Raw genomic sequence first — 18804 nt, 5'->3', positions numbered from 1 at the left:
CAGCTGCACCCATGTCACAGCCTCTGCCTTTGGATCACAAGGGGTTTTCATCACAGGACTGGGCCCCGTATCTTTACCCACTGACCTGTCCAGTTCGGGGTGACCACAAACTCAGTTGCTGGGGACGTCCATGAAGATTGCAGCAGTTGTGATCACCTTTGAGAAACTTCTGTTCGGCTTCTAACCTTGTCCAGTAAGAGCCCCTGCCCATGTGCGCCAACCCCAGGCAGGAAGTACCCCCTGGCAGGGCTTTGCCTACTGCCTCAGGGCTCCTGCCGAGTTGCCTGGGAAGCCCACGTTGCAGAGGTGAGGTAACTAGCCCCAGGTGGCCCAGTCCTCAAGGGCAGAGTCAGGATTCAACTCTGGCTGCAATGGCCAGGGAACTGGGCAGTGTGCCAGCACTCGAGCCCCCAGCCCTGACCCAGACGGGACTGAGGGTCAACTCTGCTACCAGGGAGGGCACGCCTCTTCCCCTCCACTGGCTCCTCCACGTGCACCCATGTACATGCTCCCCCACCGTGCACACGGTATGCCCAGCCAAGCACACAGGAACCTGCCTAGACACATCACACACACGTGTGAACACACAAGCTGCTGACCATGTGTGGATACACACTCGTGCATCAAAGGTGGCCTAGTCAGGGCTGGTGAGAGGAGCCTGCTTCCCCTGGCCCAGGGGCTGCACATGCCAGGCTGATTCCCAGCAGGCTGAGGGTGGTGTCCTGATGCACGGGACCTCCCGCTGCGTCCCCACAGCCTCCTGTGGCCAGGCGTCCCAGGCCCCCTTTGCAGGGGCAGTGATCCCACGCAGGAGGTGCCTCCTGGCCTCGTGGCCTAATCATCTCCCACCCCCAACACCATAGCCACAGGGTACGGGCAGGAGGGACACGTGGAGACACAGCAAAAAACGAGCGAGCACATGCGTGTGCACAGCATGACATGCACACGTGCACACTCATGCCCACAGCCCCACACCTCAGACTGCACCACGCCGGCCACGCCACTCCCTTCACAGGGCACATGCCAACACAAAGGGCCGGGCCAAGAGGGCAGCCACCCATAAAGCTCCATGGACTGTCCCATGCCAACAACTCTGTGCCCGCTGAGGGGCCACCACAGGACCAGAGGTGTCCCATCCTCACCCCAAGCCCAGGGCCAGCTGTCGACCCCCAGGAGGGAGCAGGAAGTCCTCTACCCTCTGACCTCTGACCTAGCCCACTAACTGGGATCCAGTCCTCCCCCTTGAGCCCTGAGCTCTCCACGAAGGCCATGCAGACCCCCGTCCTTTGAGGGATCCTCTCTGACTCTCTCCTGTGGTCCTATTGGAAGAGATGCCCAGCCTGCCCTGGGACCTGGAGATGCCCACCCATCTGGGCCACCTGCAGGCCCTGGACAGACAGGGTAGACCAAGGCCACAGCAGAAGCCGGCTTGCCCAGGGCGGGCACAGGCCCTGACCCAGCAAGGCGGGTCACTTCCAAGCAGTCTCTGGACTTCCATTCACTGAACTCTGGCAGGGGCAGGGGCAATTCCTGGAAAGACAAGGAAACTGAGGCCGGACAGTCCACTTCATCTGCCGGAGCACAGAGGGACGCTCTGGGCAGAGCCCTCCCACTCCATCCTCGGTGGCCAAACCAGCAGGTTCTCTCCCTCCTTCCCACGTGCCCCCATGTTCTACGCTGCCCTCAGGGCCACCGTTCTGTCCAGGGCCACTGGCTGCTCCTGCGGGTGATCATGAGAAACAATCCCATCTCTATGTGCTGCCGGCCCAGCCGGTTCTGCGGCTTGCTGAGATGGCAGAACCCGCCGGGCAGCTTCGGCCAGTCCCTGCCTCCTTTCTGCTCCGGGCTGGGGGAATGGGGAACCTGTCAAGCGGGTTTGGTCAAAACTCTGTCTCGCGTCCTGTGCAAGCGCTCGCAGTGCTCGCCCTGTCTCCTGGTGGGAGCGCCCGGGCTCGGCACCAAGGCCCGGAGGTCCAGGCTGGGCAAGGGGCCGTGTGAGTACTCGGTTTCACCAGGCAGGGCTGCTCGAGGTGCGGGCTGGGCCGGGGCCATGGGCATGCTCGCCATGGGGCAAGAAGACCCCTGCACGAAAGGCTGGAGCAGGCAGGTCACCCTTTCCCTCTGGGTAGCACAAGGGCCTCGGCCAGCACTTCTAGGTGCCTGGTCCCAGGGACCAAGCGAGGAGGAGGGCTCTGTGGGCTTCCTGGGCAGCAGGGTGGGTACAGAGAGGCAAGGCTGGCCCCAGGAAGTTTCGTGGTCCCCTGAGAGGCTCAGGGCACAGGAATGGGCTGGTGGCTACATACTCCTTGCCAGGCAGGGTGGGGTGCGGGGAGTGCCAGGGCACCATTGCCCTCTGGGCAGTGGGAGCTGGGTGGGCAGCTTGGCAGCCAGGCCCAGTGTCTGTGGGGAGGCAGTGCACCAGGCCCCCGCCCCAGGCCTGGGGGCCAGGCCTGCCCATCCCTGAGGAGTCGGGTTGCAGGCTGCTGTTACCTGAGCTGCACGCAGCCCGCTCCTCAGCAGGTGTGCAGAGGCACGTGGGGTGCCTAGCACAGGAGACCAGTGTGTGCACAGGTGCACAGCACACGCAGCACCGGGCTTGCGCAGTGGCTGTGTGCACAGGGCGGGGTGCCTGGGGCTGTGCACCAGCGGCTTGGCCCTTGTGCACAGGTGGGCTTCTCTGCGTGAGGACATGCCCTGCTGTGCATGTGGCAGGCGTGTCACAGGTGTGCACCTCTGTTGTGGTTCTGTGTGGGTTGGGAGGGTGTCAGACACATGTGACAGGGACACTTGCCTGGATATGGCCCACCCTGAAGCAGCCCAGGAGAGACTAGGAGGCCCTGCTTCTATCCTGGCTGTGCTTGGTTTGCTGGTGACCGTAGACAGGTGACATTCCTAGCTTCAGCTTCTTCATCCATGAAACAGGGGCTGCCGTGGCCACTCCACAGGTAACTCCTCGGGGGACTGTGGAGCTCCTGTGCAGACCCACGTGTGCTGGCTCAGGCAGCTCCACTCCCTGGCTGGCCCCAGCTGCCTGTCACTGGATCAGGCCAGGAGTTTTGACAGCGCAAGGTGGCATATCCCCAGCAGCCCAGGCAAATGACTTGGCTGAGGTCACCATGGGGAGGCATTGACCTTCACTACAGAGCCCCCACCCAGAGGATGGAGGAAATGCTGGGGCCAGCCAGTCCTAGGTTCCAATCCTGCCACTGCCACTCAGCGACTCTGTGCCTCAGACTTCAACTCTGTACAGTGGGACAGTCGGCACTTCCTTGGGCCACATGAGCTCGGATCACATGCGTGTGCTGGGCTTGAGCACACAGTAGGTGCTCCGGAAGCCCTCATGCTGCAAACACTGAGTGTGCTCTGATGGTGTGCCTGGCCGTGGGCAGCAGGCAGGAGGTGAGTGTGGGCAGGGAGAGGCCTGGACAGATGTGTCAGGATGCAGGTGGTGGCCAGGCAGCAGCACTGAGCTCAGCCTCCTCAGGAAACTTCCAGAGCCAGCAGAAGCCCTGGTGCATGTGGGAGGCTGGCAGGCCTGTGGGCAATGCCCTGCTGTGGCCATCACTACTGTTTCTGTGGACAGGTGGACAGTGAGATGTCTCGATGGACCCTCCTTAGTAAAGAGCAGTCAGGGTCCCAGTTTTCCTTCCAAAGGGCAGCTAGAGGGAAGAGGGCCAGATGAGGTGCCCAGCCTGGGCAGATGTGCTTGGGCCATGGTGCCAGGCAGCTCCTCTGGGGCAGCACCCTAGAGGGAGAGGGACCCACCCACGCTCCCGCTGACCCAGGCTTAGGCAGCCTGAGGAGCCAGGGTCCATCTGCCCCAAAGGCAAGACAGGCCAGGGGCAGGAGACCAGTGGGCACCTCCATGGACTTTACCACAGCCCAGAGGTGCCCGTTCTTTTGGGAACATGGTGCCCTCATTGGTGTGGGGGCTGGATGGCACCTCCCCTGGGAGCGGCCACCAGGAGCTGTGGCCCTGAAGCAAGTCCCCTGAGCAGCTGTGTGGAGTCACTGTGGCGCCCAGGCCTGCCCTGGACCTGGGGAGGGTTGGTCCTCCTGAGGGTACTTCTGGACAATGGACTTGAACTTGTCACTTGAGGAGAGGCTTTTGTAGGCCGTACCACCAGCCCCAGGTGTGCCCGTGAGGGAGACGCTGACTGAACAGGTCCCCTCTGCCCAACTCTGCACCCCACCTGCGCTCTGGGCTGAGCCTGTCTTTCCTGAGCATGGGACACCTGGCGGGAGCCCCAAGGGCCCGACGGGAGTGGGGCGAGTCTTACCTGAGACACGAGACAGAGGCTCCCCAGGGGAGTGGGGCGAGTCTTACCTGAGACACGAGACAGAGGCTCCCCAGGGGAGTGGGGCGAGTCTTACCTGAGACACGAGACAGAGGCTCCCGCAGGCCCAGCTCAAGGTCCTGTGGGAGACATGCCCAAAGTCACACTTTCAGCTCTCTGACCAGACTGATGCCCCAGGGGCTGAGGGGTGGCTGCCCTGTCCTCCAGGGCCTGCTGGAATTAACAAAGGAAAACCCTACCTCCTCTGACCAGTCACTCCAGGGGGACCCAAGGGGCAGGTAGGGGACCTGAGGGACAGGTGGCACCTGAGCCCCAGGTGGGGTCCTGGACAGCATTTGGAGGTTAGGTTGGGCCTTGGGGGGTCCTGGGAGACAGTCAGGCCTAATGAGGACGTGGGGGGACAACAGTTCCCCAGCACTAAGCTGGTGGTGGAGGACTGTCCTGGGCCCCATATGGTGTTTATCTGATGCACTCTGTTCTGTCTGGTAAAGTGGGGTTTTACCATGGGTTCTGCAGTGGGTTTTAAGGAGCTGGTACCAGGCACCCTCACAGTACTGGGCAGCAGACGCAGCCCTGCCGGCCAAGGTCCAGCCTTGCCTCTTCCCAGCTTTGACTGGTGGAACACCCCTCTCAGGGACACAGCAAGGCCTGGCAGGGTCTGAGGAGCTGGCAGTGGCCAATCCCTTTGCACCTGCCCCCATAGGCCAGCCTCTGTCAGCAGGTAGAGTGCACTGGCCCACTGCCCCTGTCCCTCCTCTGCTCCTTCAGGGAGGCATGGTCCCTGCAAAACTTCCAGCTGGGAATCCAGAGTGGGAGGGACAGAGGACGCCTGGGCCTGCCGGGACCCTCAGGCAGAGGTCAGCTCTCCACCCACCCCACCCCCTCCACCCTGCCCGCAAGCCCCCCAAGTTCCCCCTCGCCCTCTCCAGTGCACAGCCTCCAAGCCCAGAGGAAGCACGCAACTCCCTTCTTGCAGGCCTGCACCTCCTGAAGCTCCTCAGCATCTGGGTGGACCCCGCCCCAACTTCAGAGTTCTCTGCCCTCCCAGACACCGTCAGCAAGCCCCAAAATGCAGGCCAGTCCTCCCGGAGAGGGCCAACCTGGCTGACCCCAGCCCAAGGCTGCTGGGCGTGGGCCTGCATGTTGATAACCTGAGTTCATTCCACTCACACTGCCCACTACTGCCCAAAAGCACCAGGCCTGGCAGACATCACTCCAGGTGGACACCCACCCATCCACCCCACAACACTCCAGGAGACCAGGCCACCCTAAAGGTGGCGAAAGCCCAGGAGCCTGGCTCTGCCACCCCCCACCAGGGAAGGCAACCATCCCAGGGCACTGTCACTAATAGGCCGTGGGCTTGCCTAGCCCCCGTGTGGCCACAGGTCCCCAGGAGAAAGAGGCTCCCAGCAGGACACATCCCTGAGTCCAGCCACCACTCTCCCTGCCTGCAGGCCGCTGTACCCACTGCCCCCACACAGCGTGCAGCGTGCGGTCTCTCAGGTGGTTAAGAACGGCCAGGCAGAGCCTGCTGACATTGGAGAACAGACAAGAGCCCTTGGCAGAGGGGCCCAGGCCCTGCCATGCCAGCCTCTGCGCACCATGATTTCACTGGCAACAATGCCCGTCTCACGTGGACCCCCGGGTACCACGGGCTCCCTAGGGTGGCTCCCTTACAGGCGTCAGCCCAGCCCACGCGGTAGGCTCTGGAGGCAGCGAAGAGCAGGTCTGGGTGAGCTGGGCAAGTCTGGGTGAGCTGGACGAGTCTGGGTGAGCGAGTTTCAGGTGCTGCAGCTCAGCCACCTTCCCAGCTCAGCCAGGCCTGCCAGTGGCCTCAACCAGAAGCCCCAGCCCATCTCACCTCCAGGACCCTCAGCAAGGTCAGGCCCACACAACGAGGCTCACAGCCCCCTGGGAAAAGCCCCTGATTGATGCAGGGTGAATGAGCAGGACATGCAGCCCAGAGCCAGGACAAGGCCAGCTCCCTGCCCCGCCCTGTGTGAGCAAGGCAGGAAGGTGGCCTCTTTGAGCCTCAGTTTCCCCCACTGGAGAGAGACACTGTGGCAAAAGCAACAGCATGTGTGGCACTCAGGGATGTGGCCAGATGCCCGTGTGACCTGAGCTCTGGGCTTCCCACTGGCCCCTGGACCTCGCATCCTGTATGTCACCTCAACCTACTAGGACACCCCTTGTCAGGTGAGCTCCAGCTCCCAGCTCCTGTCAGGGGGCCCCCCACACTCCATTCCCAGAGGCCTCACCCACCAGACACAGAGCCACCCCGGGCCTCCCTCTCCGTGCTGCTTTGAAGAAGAGCATGGGCACCCTCAGGAGACTTTGAAGTGCAGGTGGGACTTCCCTCCACCCCTGTGGGCCACCTGTCCACGGTGAGGCTGGTGTCACAAGCCCAGCTGCAGGGTGGAGCAGAGAATGGAAGCCTGGGGGCATCAAGGCACCGCAGTCCCATGGAGAGGGGAGCTTTTGTCTTGCTGGATGGGCAGCAAGGAGCCAGGGGAGGCCTGTGCATGGGTGGCCACTGCAGAGATGGTGAGGTGGTGAGCCTCTGGGTCTATGCTTCCAGAAGGCCAAGCCCAGAGTTACTGCAGGCAGTCAGGGAGACTTCAGGGAAGGCAAGCCAGGAGGCCCCCAGGCCCAGAAGAGTGGCCCCTCTTGGCCGCATCCAATCTCCTTGAACCAAAGACCAGGAGGGGACACCTCCCTGGTTGGAGGAAGAGTATGGCTCTGGTCTGGGGTCCAGGACAGGCCCTGTGCTGCTCTTGGAGAGGCAGTCGGTGCTCAAGGCCCTGGTCCCATCCTCCAAACAGGGCTGGAAGCAGACTCAGCCCCATGGTGGCCACCTGGCTCATCCTCAGCTGCGGTGGGCTAGTGTCAATTAACACCCAAGGCATTACTCAGGTCCAGGGAGGGAAAGTGCTGGGGCCTCAGACACCCGCAACCCACATAGCACAGGCACTGTGCCCCACCCAGGGCAGTACCCGTCCCGCCTGCACAGCAGTCTCCGTGGGTGCTCAGCAGTAGGCAGCCTTGGGGCACAGCCCGGCGGTCCCCAGAAGGGCTCTGTGTGCAGCAAACACTGGCTCATGGGCTCACCCAGTATCCCAGGCTCCCAAGGAGCTCCCCAGGCCTGGCCCAGCACCCCAGCCTGTAGCCCAAGCCTGGGGGAAATCTCTGGGCAGGGGAGGTGGCCAAGCCCCCTAAGCTCACTTCTCCTGCCACCTGTGAGCTGTCCAGGTCACTGGGAACTTGGAAAGTCCTGAGGATAAGTATGCTGAGAACTCAGGGGTACAGGCCCAGCCAGAGAAAGCGCCACATCCCTTGATTTGGCCTCAGACTGTGGGACAACAGAGGGTCCACTGCCTGACTGAGCTCTCCGGGCTCCTGTGAGGGAGGGGGGCAGGCAGAGGGAAGGCCAATGGTCAGGGGTCCTCTGCAGAGGGCTCTCGGTAAAAGGGATACTGCGTGCGTGTACTGAGTCCACGTGTGGTCAGGTGTTGCTGCGTGGTGACATGTCTGCATGTGTGTGTGCGAGTCTATGTGACTGTGCAGACCTTGGACATGTATGCACACCGCATGTATGCTGTGTGTGTCTGTGGGAGTGTCCTGTGTGGTGCTGCATCTGCAAGGGCATTTGTGAAAGGATCAGGCCACCTGCCCTGTCAGGCTGTGGCACTGGGGGGAACTGAGACAGGGGTAGCCTGTGGATAGCAGGGCAGGGTGGGCTCTGGCCCCAAGTCATCTGACCCCCAGCTCTCCCACTGGTTAGTGTGGCCTCTCTGCTCTGCACAGGGCTTACAAGTAGAAACAGTGTCAGCCCTGGTGGACTGGACACCGTTGGGAAGACAGGGCAGCTCAGGGGGTGCCCCTCCGACCCTTCCCCCAGGGTGAGCAGCCCTGACCTCCAGCTGCACACTCTTCTCCTGCCTGTGGGGTCAGGGTCCTCTGGCACCATGTAGGTTCTGCCCTACCCATAAAGACACAGGCCCTTCCTATAGGAACCCCTCTCCCCACTTCCTCCTCTGCAGGCTGGAGACAGAAGGGCACTAACGGCCACGGCCATCCCCACACGCCCAGCACAGTGGTCAGGGCTTAGGAGCCATGGAGAGCTTCATGGAGTCGCTGAACAAGCTGAAGGATGTTCATGAGAAGGAGGTCCTGGGTAAGTGGCTGGGCACGGAGGGGCCCCACCGCCCTCACCTGGGCAAATAAATGGTCCTGAGTGGCAGTGCAGGCCAGGGAGCTCCCAGGCACCACCTCCAAATAGGGACAAATCTGGGGCTCCCATCTTTCTGGCCCAAGAAGTGAAGTCTTAACTCAAGAACCCAGGCTGCAAAGCAACCTGGGCCTAGAGTCACACAGGGCGTCCTCAGAGTGTGGCCCCAGGAGAGGGGCACATTCAAGGGTCACAACCAATAACTCACAGCCACCTGCAATGCCCAGTCTCCATGTGTGTCCATGCTGTGTTCTCCCAGAGGGTCATCCACTTCCAAGGATGGAGCTCAGGGCTCCAGGGCCTGTCCAGGGTGCTCGGGACACTGAGCTGAAATTCTCTTCCCTCCAGGACCTGCCCCATGTCCCACACATCGGTCCATCCCTCCACTGGGTCAGGCTGAACCTCTCCCACCTCACCCAGGTCAGCCCTCCCTGAGGCTCCCTTCCGGAGAGTGCACGTAGCCACTGTAGGTCCAAAGGGGCTGTCTGCTTCCTGAGCACCTGAGAGAGGGGGGCTGCCTAGGCCAGGCCCACCCAGCCCCGGGCTAGCTGGACCCACACTTGATCACAAAGACAGAGTGAGGAGGTTTGGGGGGTATTCCCCCAAAGCCTGCTAATTTCATACTAACAGCCCCAAAAATACAGCCCCTCTTGACCCCTCTGCCCCTGCCAGGTAGCCAGCCATTTCCAGCACTAGGGTCCCTACTAATCTCTTGACAGATACCAGAGCCACAGTCCCCAGGGGCAGGGGAGAAGCTGGGCCCAGACCAGACCTCAGGCAGCCACCAAGACAGCAGAAGCTGAGGCCCGGGCATCCCAGGGAGCAGCCTTCAGGAGCTGCTTGCTCCAGAGGCTGCTCTGGGCAGGTGGGCAGGGTTCTGGAGAGGACCCTGCAGGACAATCAGGGACAGGAGGTGTCAACTCTGCACCCTGCCAAGACCCCTCTGCAGGGAGGCATCAGGGCTGGGCCTGACCTGCTCCCCATCTCTGCTCACTCTGCCAGGACTGCAGAACAAGCTTCTGGAACTGAATGCAGAGCGCTGCCGGTAAGTGAGCCCGGCGGGGCGGAGAGACAGATTACGGCCGGCGGCCATCTGCTTCAACGACCTGAAGCCTACCGCTCCAGCCCTGCCTCCCTCCTCAGCGCAAAAGGGAAACCCGCTCAGCATGGGGGCAGGGAAGCCACGTGGCACACAGGAGGTGGAGCCAGGCCTGGGCCAGGTGCAAGGGCCCTGCGGCGGCTGGGCACAGCCCTCTTCTCAGGGCCCCAGGAGCCCAGGCTCATTGAGAGGCCGCGTCCTCTACTCATGCGCTGGCCCACGGACTGGGCTCCACGTCCGTCTCTGACTGGGCTTCAGTCTACAAGTGCCATAGCTGAGCAGGTGGCAGGTGGCCCAGACAGAGGTTGCCAGGGGACATGAGAGCAGCCTTGCAGGGCCCACTCCGAGGGCAGGTCCCCACGGAGAGGCCGTGAGCAGGACCCTCTGAACAGGCCACGCTGGGCCCGAGGCTGAGCAGCAGCCGCACCCACTGTTTCCCCAGGGACGCGCAGCGGGTGGAGGAGCTCTGCACCAAGAACCACCAGCTCAGGGAGCAGCAGAAGGCGCTGAAGGAGAACCTGCGGGTGCTGGAGAACAGGTGGGTGGGGCCTCGGGGACAAGCGTGGGGACCTCGCACACACCAGGCAGTTTTCTCAACTGCGGGACTCAGAGCCTTACCGGCATGGCACTTTCAAGACTCCTGCCTAAGTTCAAGTGAACATGGGACACCAAGCTCACCGGTGGAGACCGGCCTGGGAGCCCACGGAGGCAGGGGCGTGACCTGGAGGTGGACAGCAAGAGGCCCTGGTCCACTCTCAGTGCCGCTTCCTGTCCCCACCCACAGGCTGCGGGCTGGCCTGTGCGACCGCTGCATGGTCACCCAGGAACTGGCCAGGAAGAAGCAACTGGAATTCGAGAGCTCACACCTACAAAGCTTGCAGCGCATCTGCGTCCTCAGTGAGCCTGCTGCCCGGCAGGGCCCACGTCCCCTCTGCAGGGCCAGGGAACTTGGTGGTGGGGAAAGGAGGGAAGGAGCCAGCGTGCACTGCTGCAGACAAACCGAGATAAACACCCCAGCTCTGAGAGAAGTGGCTGCCCAGGTCCTCAGCCTTCCCCTGGTGACCCAGCAGGATCCACAGCCCTACTGAAGGGCGGCCCCTTTCCCTTGGAGGGAGACCCAGACACAGGCAGAGGGCCATCTAGCCACTTTTCCAAACCTCAAGTGCTGTAAGGCACTTGGCCCATACAGCAAGAATTACGTGGTACCCACTGCATGCCAGGTCCTGGGCCAAGTGCCAGGGACCTGACTGGAAGCAAGACAAAGAAGGGGGCTTCCCCATTGTTGCCCCCAGCTGCCCCCAGCTGCTTGCTAATCACTGCCTTTTGCAGCCAAGGAGGCGAGTGGACTGAAGGAGGAGAACAAGATGTTGAAGGAGGAGGTGAAGCGGCTTCGGGGCCTGCAGTGAGTGCGTCCCCAGGTCCCACGTCCCCAGGTCCCACACGTCTGTTGGGGCCCTGGATGGTGAAGTCAGGCATGAGGGGAGGGCTTGCCTTCCAGGTCACCTGGGTGTCCCTGAAGTGGCCGGTCCCAGCAGAGAGCCCTGGCTCTCCTCGTCCTCTCTGGCTCTGCCCACCTCACCACCCTGTCTCCACTCTGCTCCGGAGACAGGCCCATGGTCCTGGCCAAGGAGGGCACCTCAGACCCCCCGTCACCGCTGCTGTTCCCCTCTCCCAGCGGCTGGAAGGCCGTCACTGAGCAGGCTCCCGGAGGCCACGAGGAGACTGAGGACCACCTGGGTCCATGGGGAGAAGGTGCCACGGGGCCGGGCAGAGGCTGGGAGGGAAGCACCACGGAGTGTGCAGCCCCCAGCCCAGGGCTGAGCTGCCATCCCGGGCACCTCCCGAGCTCTGAGCCACAGCTTCTCCTCCCACAGAGAAGCTGGTAGGCTACAGGACATCTCCAGCAGCCAAAATCTCCCCGGGTGCCAACCTGCCCGAGTCACGGGCTTCAGACATGGTGAGTGGGCCAGCCCTGGCACGAAGCTGGCAGTCACAGCCCTGCTGTGCACCAGGTGTCTGTCCCCAGTGCCAGGGAAGGCCCTGGGCTTCACTGGGTGTGGGAGGTGATGGGGGGCACGGTCTGACCTAACCCAGCCAGCAGGGCCAGGGCCCCAGCCAGCTGCCCAACGCACCCATCCTCCCTGCGCAGAGCCCCCAGCGCATTGCCAACCAGCTGCATGCAACTGTTGCTGTGGTTCGCCCTGGGTCCCAGACCCACCCCGCCGACCGCAGCTCTGCCAACGGGACACCCCCACTGCCGTCCACGGGGAGCAACCCGCCCAGCCCAACCTACAAGCACAGCCTCCCCCTGGACAGGTGAGGCCCACCCCCAGCACCAGGAGTAGCTCCCTTTCTCAAACTCCAGACCTATCCAGTGTGGGGACCAGCAGCCCAGGAAGTCCCCTCATTATCCCTCCAAGAGCCCCTATCCTTCTCTGACTCTTCTGGGCACCCTTCCTGGTGCAAAGCTGCCATGAGGACACCTCTTCAGAGGGCACAGGAGCTGGAGGTGGGCAGCACCAGCAGAGGGCCCACGAAGAGCCTGCGGCTCACTGTCAGAAAACAGGCAGGGCCGTGGAGGGCAGAGGGGAGGACCAGGGCCTTCCAGGCCAGGAAGCCGGTGGACTCCTGCCCGGACGGAGGGGAGGCCTCAGTGTGCGACCCCAGTCGCCTCTGGCCCACCACGCCCCACCACACCCCACCATGGCTCCACCTCCAGAGATGGGGCTGGGGCCTGGCCAGTCCCTGCTGCCCTGGGCAACTTGCCTCACCCCTGGGCCTCAGTGTCCTCACCTGGCCTCCTCAGTTTCCCGACACCAGGGCCCTGTCAGGGTTTACTCGGCCGGTCACGGCTGCCACTGTCACTGGGCCTCTTCCCCCACAGCTTCCTCCGGGCCTCCCAGTCCTCCACCTTGACCTATGAGTCCCTGCAGCGCTCCCTTCAGGCTGACCACCTCTACCTCCTGAACCGCCACCTGCCCCTGCGGACACCCCACAGCAGCCCCCAGCCCCAGGGCCTGAAAGCCAAGGAAGCAGAGGCTTGGGACCAGCCTGCAGGCCCACTGAGCCTGCCTGGCACCCTGGGGGGCATGCAGGATCCAAGGCTGGAGGGCGCACTGCACCTGATCCTGGCTCAGCAGCTGCGGGCACGGTGGGCAGCCGGCACCGGGCTGAGAGGCCCACCCACCCCAGGGGAGACGCCTCGCTCTCCCCCAGTTGGCTTGGACTCCGAGACCCCCGAGAGCGAGGTGTCCAGAGCAGCTCTGGCCCCAGTAGACCTGCCCGGCAGGTGGAACCCACAGACCACAGGCCCATGCAGTCCTCGGAGGAAAGAGGTCGTAACCACTCAGGACTATGCCCCGGACAAGCCCCTGGACCTCTCTGACCGGGGTCGGGGCCGGGATGCCCCCAAGTCCACCGGTCAGCCTGGGCCCCGCAGCCCTGCAGCTGCCCACACGCCCAGCCCGGAGCCACCCACCCTGTCTGGACCCCTGACTTGCAGCCCCCAGACACTCAGCAACGGCACCAAGGAGACCAGAGCTCCAGAGCCCGAAGAGTCCCCCACTCCCATGGTAAGGGGCCCACGCTGGCCACAGGCTCAGCCCCTGTCCTCAGCCCCACGTCCCCAGCCGAGGCCACGTCCACACCCCTTGGGCTGCCCACTTTCCTCCACCCACCAAGCCAGTGCCAAGGAGCAGTCTGGCTGCCTCTCTCACTCAGGAAAAAGAAGGCTGGCCTCTAGCCACAGCCCAGGGTATCCTGCAGGCTGTGTCCAGGGCTGAATGGGAGAAGGGAAGCCCCCAAACACTCAAGCCATTTCCCTGCCTCCCCCAGGACCCCTCACACCCTCTCCCAGGGCCCCGCCCCAGCCTGCCCTCTCCCGGTGGGACAGGCGGTGAGGCCAGAGGAAGGTCACAGCCAGCACCCCACCCACAGAGGCCCGACACTGATGGACCCCCAGGTACAGTGAGTGCTCAGGGCCATGAGTCCAGGGGAACAGGAGGCACTGGGGCTGGGGGGAGGTTCAGTGTCAACTCCATTGGCCTCTCAGGCCGCACCCTGCGTCTAGGGCTTGGTTCCTCCCTCCTGCAGTCAGATGGCAGCTGAGGGCCTGGGCAGGCACTTCAACCAGTCAACTGGACGGGGCATTCAAACACCGGCCAGCAGAGGCCGAGCCAGGGAGGGCACCACAGCAGGCAGCGTCCTTACCCAGGTGCGCTGGGGAGCAAGCCCAGGCAGACCCCAGGTTGCCTCTGACCAGTCGGTGCCCTAGGGCAGGCGCCGACCCCTCAGGTGCCCACTGATGAGCTCTCTCCCCATCTTCGTCATCGGGGCTCACCAGCCTGGCTGACCCTCACCCTGTGTCTTTCAGAGCTCAGCAAGGCCATAGCACAGAGGCCAGAGTCAGACGAACTGGATGAGCCAGACACCTCAGACAGCGAGGTGGGTCCCTGGCCACTCACTTGGACGGGCCCCAGCAGCAGCACTACCCAGGCTGGAGTAGGGTGTTCCTTGCCTGAGTGCTCCCTTCCTGCCTAGGGCCTGAGCTCCGAGGCCAGTGCCAGGCTGAGCATGCCCCAAGAGGGCCACAGCTGCCTCTGTGCCGAGCGGCTCCTGCAGGGTCTGCAGCAGAAGAGGAAGCGGGCCTCGGACCTGGGCGGCAAAGGTACCGCATGGGCATCAGGCGGGGTGGGCTGGGGGCGCCCCAGCGTCTCCCCACTGCTCCTCCTGGAGCTCAGAGAACGGCCTCCCTGGGATCCAGGAACAAGCCTGCACCTCAGAGGAGGGGCCCAGGGCAGCCTCGGGAGGTGGTGAGGGCTGGAACTCGAGCTCTGGACCTCAGTGGGACACAGGCCCTGAGCAGACAGCTGGGGACAGCCATTTCCACATCCCAGAAGGATGGGCAGCCCCCGCAGGGATGGTGTCCCCTGGACACACTAGTCCACCTTGGGGCATGGAGCAGTGACAGACCATCCCGCTGGGCGTGAGTGTTTGCTCCCGCTGAAGAGTTGGGGGCTGCTGGCTTGTTTGCCCAGGGTGGGGCCTGCGGGCTCGGCTGCTCCCAATAAGGCCAGTGGGAGGTTCAGTCACGGTTCCAGCATATCAGGACAACCTCCCACCTCCTGATCCAGGCACAATGGCAGAGCCTTTGAACACCTAAGCTAATACTTGTGCGGCCTTGGTGTTTGTCCAAGCAGGGCCTGCGACTCAGCAGGCTGGGCTGTAGCTGCCACAATGCGCCGTTGTTGCCGGAAGGCGGCCAGGCCTGTGTTTGCTCCAAGCCCAGGCCTGCACACCTGCCGTACTTCCAGGCCCTTCCTGCTCTGTGCTGTGTACGTTCGAAAACCGCCCCAGCTGAGGTGCCAACTGCCAAGGTCCCAGGGTGTCACCTCCCACACTCCAGCCTCCCTTGCCCTCCCAGCTAGGCCAGGGTCAGGACGGTTGGCAGGGGGCCCCCAGCAGGCACCCCACGGGCACAGTCCAAAGCTCCCCTGACAGCTGCCCAGTGCCACGTGTGCCCACATGTGTGGCACCCACTCGACAAGTCAGGGCACCTTGCATCCTATGCCATGGAGCACGGGAAAATCAGGTAGTGGGTATTGTTTGGGGCCACAGAGCCGTTTCATGGTAGGGAAAGTGAACTCAGAGAAGAGCTGAGTTGCCCAAGGCCTCAGGGTCAGTGCAGGGGTTAGGTTTCAAACTTGAGTGTGTCCTGCATCAGAGACATGCCCAGGGCCCCTCCTCCTGGCAGGTCCCAGCTGGGACTCATCTACCACCAGACTTCCCTCCCCCCGGTCTCAGTTCCAGCACCGGGGGTGGCCATGGAGGGACAAGGCCAGCATCTCAGGACACGGAGAGCCTCACCCATGTGCTCCTGGTTATCCAGCATGTCCTCTGTAAGGCAGCACTGGAGGCTCAAGGGTCAGAGCCCCCTTCCACCAGACCACCCCTGGTCGGGAAGTCCATGGCGGTTAGGAACAGGGTGATCAGCTGAACTCACAGAGCAGGTTCTCGCAGGCCAGAGGCTGCACTCTGTGCCCCTACGGAGTCACTCTCACCTCAGGGGAGGACACACAGGCCACCTAAGGCACTGCCACACCTCTGCCTGACTTCGCCCACCTCCTACAGTCTCCAAGAAGCCACCCCGAGGGAGAAAGAAGCCAAGGGAGCCAGTGACCACAGCTGAGGGTCCCAGGAGCCCAAGGGACACCAAGGACGGCAGTCCCTTGCCCAACAGCAGTGGCCTGGGGGAGACCTAGCCAGGCCGGAAGTGACTCTCCACCTTACTAGCCTAGACAGGCCACCCTACCAACCAGCAGACGGCCTGGCAAGCGGCCTTTCCAGAGGGGCTGTCGAGATCAAGACGTGGCCTCTGGCTGGTGTTCCACCCTACTGCTCCGCCACCTGCCCCACATGTTCACACGGGCACCTGCTGCCCTGGGCAGCAGAACGGGGAGGCAGGGGCAGCAGCTGCTGAGGTCTGGTCCAGCCCCACTCCTGCTCTTTTGGGCAGTACCTCCACCTCGGGAGGCCACAGACCATTCAGGCCTGCTGACCCACCCCAGCCCTTCCCTCCTGGTGTGGAGCTCCGGCTCAGGCTCAGGCGCCCCCTAGTGGAGTCCAGCAACAGGACAGAGGGGAGCCAGTCCCTGGTGGCACCCTTCCAGACAGGGTGCCAGAGGCTTAGAGAACACACAGGGGAAGCAGGTGGGCGGTGGGCAGTCAGCCTCCGCCCACCTGGGCAGTGATCCAAGAGGGGCTGGACTGCATTGGGGATGGACGAGCAGAACTGAACCAGCCCTCTCTCCGTTGAAAGGACAGGTGCCCTTGGGAAGGGCTGGGAACAGCAACAGCCTGGGCTCCCATCCGGGAAAAGCCCCCTCCTCACCAGCCACTCCTGTTGTCAGGCGCCCGCAGAGCAGCGGGGGTGCCACTGGCAGCACCCAGGGTGTTTGCCCTGCTTTTGCCTCTGTCTCTGGGCTCCTCCAGAGGAGCATGAGGCCCAGATTCCTGGGCCCCACTCCAGATGCACTGGACTAGGACCTGAGAGCACTTCAAGCAGCTCCCAGCCGTTTATGTGCCGCCCCCCCACGTAAAGAGGACTGCCTCTTCTGGGCATAGGCAGAGCCCCGGGACCTCGGCTGGGCGTCGGGGGCATCAGCGGGGTGACTGGCCCAAGGCACTGGGTCAGGGTTCAGTGTGGGGAGAGGCGAGGGAGAAGCCACTCCAGGGAGGCCAAGGAAGGTGGCATCTGGAGCCAAAACGCAGGTTTTGAGGGATGGATGGGAGCGTGGCCAGCAGACACGGGACCGCGTTGTGGAGAGTCCACTAAAATCAGAGCTCTAGGAAAGCGGACTAAAGGTCAGGCAGAAAAACAGTGGGGGACATGGAGTGACATATAGGTGGTCACTCAGGGGCAGCCAGGCAGAGGGAACAACTAGAAATCACCTGAGGGCCAGGTCTGCAGCCAGGACACTCCCTACCATGCCCAGTGACATCCCAGACAGAACCCTATACAACGCCTGGTAAGAGGCCAGCGAAAACTCATGCCTATAACTGCGTGAGGAGGAGTTATAGGCTGAGGCAGGAGTGACCACAGCATCAAGGGTGTGGCGGATGCCCATAGCTGGGAGTCATGCCCTCAGGCCTGTAGGTATGGTGGGGCACCAGGCAATGACCAGAGATGAGGCTTGGGCCTGGCTAACAGGCACTGCTTCTCACCTGGCTGACTGACCTGTCTGCCTGCTGACCTGAGAGGCCAGAGGGACTGAGATCCAAAAGGGAAGTCCAGGTGTGTGTGTGTGTGTGTGTGTGTGTGTGTGTGTGCGCGCGCACGAGAGAGCAAGGGAGGGAGAGGGACAGAAGTCTCCCGGTTCTCAAACTGAAATGAAATAAAACACAAGCTGTGTGCTCCAACCACTCTGACCCGCTGGCCGGGTTTGGCCTCTGGCCACCACCTGTACTAGAGGTGTGACAGCCACCCTGGGGAGCACACAGGCCCAGAAGGAAGCCACGTTTCTGCCTCCGTGTCCCTCCGGCACCTCAGAGCCCACGCAGTGCCAGCCAGCATGCAGACGAGCCATGAACCAGCACCCTCTCTGCCCGGCAGACCAGCAGGGTGTGGAGCCCAGTGCGCACTGACGCCCCCACCTCCTCCTCACCCCCCATTTGCCGACCCTCCCATGTGTGCCCGTGAGGGCAGCAAGGATTGAGAGCCACTGTGGGCCTCACCTGGCCTCCCTTCTCCTAGAAGAGCCCCTTACAGGGCGGCACCCTGTTTTACAGAGACACTAGGCTCTGGCACGAGCTGCTCTGGCAAGCTGGACCAGTGACCACTGGTGGAGCTGGGGTCTGCAGGCCTCAACACTGCCCCTGTGGGCAGCACTGCAACCCTCCACCAGCAGCCCTGTCTTGGAAATGCCCCTACATGGGCGCACCAGGTGGACACTTGTCCCCACCACCCCCTGGGACCAACCCCACATTCTTCCAGCCAGCAAAGCTGCTCACTTTCCCTGCCTGACCTGGCAGAGTCCTGGAAGGCCAGCTTGGAAGGGCAGGGGAGATGGAAAGAAGGCTGGACACTGGGAGCCCACTGCACTGGCAAGTGAGGGCAGACACAGAGAGAGTGCCCAGGTGATAGCAGGGGTGGGGCATGGACGTCCAGGAGGGAACTGGGTGAGGATGCTGTCTTCACACGGCTCTCCACCCCCGGCTCCCTGTCTGTGACCCCACCCACTCCAGTGCCTGGCACAGGGGCCTGGAGACAGGTGACAGGTACTGAGTGAACACCTAAAGGACATTCGCTGGGCTTCCTGCACTGTGTCCCCTCGCTGAGCCAGGCTGGTCCTGGCAACACTGAGGTCCTACTGTGGAGATGAGTGACTCACAAGCTGGACAGGGTACGCAGGTGGCAGGAGCAGCCCCTGACGAAGGCGATGTGCACTAGCCTCCAGACCAAAGAGGCACAGCCCAAGAGGGGGCAATGGAGGCCTGGGCACAGCCCTGGCTCAAGGCCGCTCTGCTGAGGAGGAAGTACCCACCTCTGCCTGGGGCGGAGGCCCTGCAATGCCCTGAACTGGCTGCCTCCGGGACAGGTGTCTCCTGCCTCCAGACGCTGCCTCATCTACAGTCAGCAAGGGAAGCCAGTGGCACCGCTGGCCCTCCCGGAAGAGGTGGGA

At 63.1% G+C, this 18804-nt stretch overlaps 1 protein-coding gene across 4 annotated transcripts; it reads left to right on the top strand.

Annotated features, from left to right (window-relative positions):
* Nucleotides 1–1474: 1474 nt before the first annotated feature.
* RBBP8NL (RBBP8 N-terminal like) lies at nucleotides 1475–16144 on the top strand. Of its 4 annotated transcripts, none has more exons than XM_079128845.1 (14): nucleotides 1475–1994; nucleotides 8339–8472; nucleotides 9529–9571; nucleotides 10068–10163; nucleotides 10410–10522; nucleotides 10955–11027; nucleotides 11301–11377; nucleotides 11500–11582; nucleotides 11775–11941; nucleotides 12510–13197; nucleotides 13460–13586; nucleotides 13998–14068; nucleotides 14165–14291; nucleotides 15755–16144. In XM_079128845.1, exons 2-14 carry the CDS (start codon nucleotides 8412–8414, stop codon nucleotides 15883–15885), a joined length of 1857 nt encoding a protein of 618 aa, XP_078984971.1. In that variant the 5' UTR covers nucleotides 1475–1994; nucleotides 8339–8411; the 3' UTR covers nucleotides 15886–16144. The 4 variants fall into 4 exon arrangements, with proteins under 4 accessions (XP_078984971.1, XP_078984973.1, XP_078984972.1 ...); XM_079128847.1 differs by lacking the exon at nucleotides 1475–1994 and adding an exon at nucleotides 8997–9103 and having other exon boundaries at nucleotides 8352–8472; XM_079128846.1 differs by lacking the exon at nucleotides 1475–1994 and adding an exon at nucleotides 8997–9103 and having other exon boundaries at nucleotides 8352–8472; nucleotides 9529–10163.
* Nucleotides 16145–18804: the final 2660 nt, after the last annotated feature.

The sequence above is a fragment of the Sciurus vulgaris genome (genome assembly GCF_902686455.1).
Source record: "Sciurus vulgaris genome assembly, chromosome: 2".
NCBI lineage: Eukaryota > Metazoa > Chordata > Mammalia > Rodentia > Sciuridae > Sciurus > Sciurus vulgaris.
The sequence above is the reverse complement of the archived record's forward strand: the minus strand, read 5'-3'. Positions and strand labels throughout refer to the sequence as shown.

Excerpts from the sequence above, each read along its gene's own strand:
- RBBP8NL (XM_079128845.1), top strand. The coding sequence starts at position 8,412 with ATGGAGAGCTTCATGGAGTCGCTGAACAAGCTGAAGGATGTTCATGAG. Across the intron at positions 11,942-12,509 it reads CACAGCCTCCCCCTGGACAG|CTTCCTCCGGGCCTCCCAGT; the intron begins GTGAGGCCCACC and ends CTTCCCCCACAG. Across the intron at positions 13,587-13,997 it reads CGACACTGATGGACCCCCAG|AGCTCAGCAAGGCCATAGCA; the intron begins GTACAGTGAGTG and ends TGTGTCTTTCAG.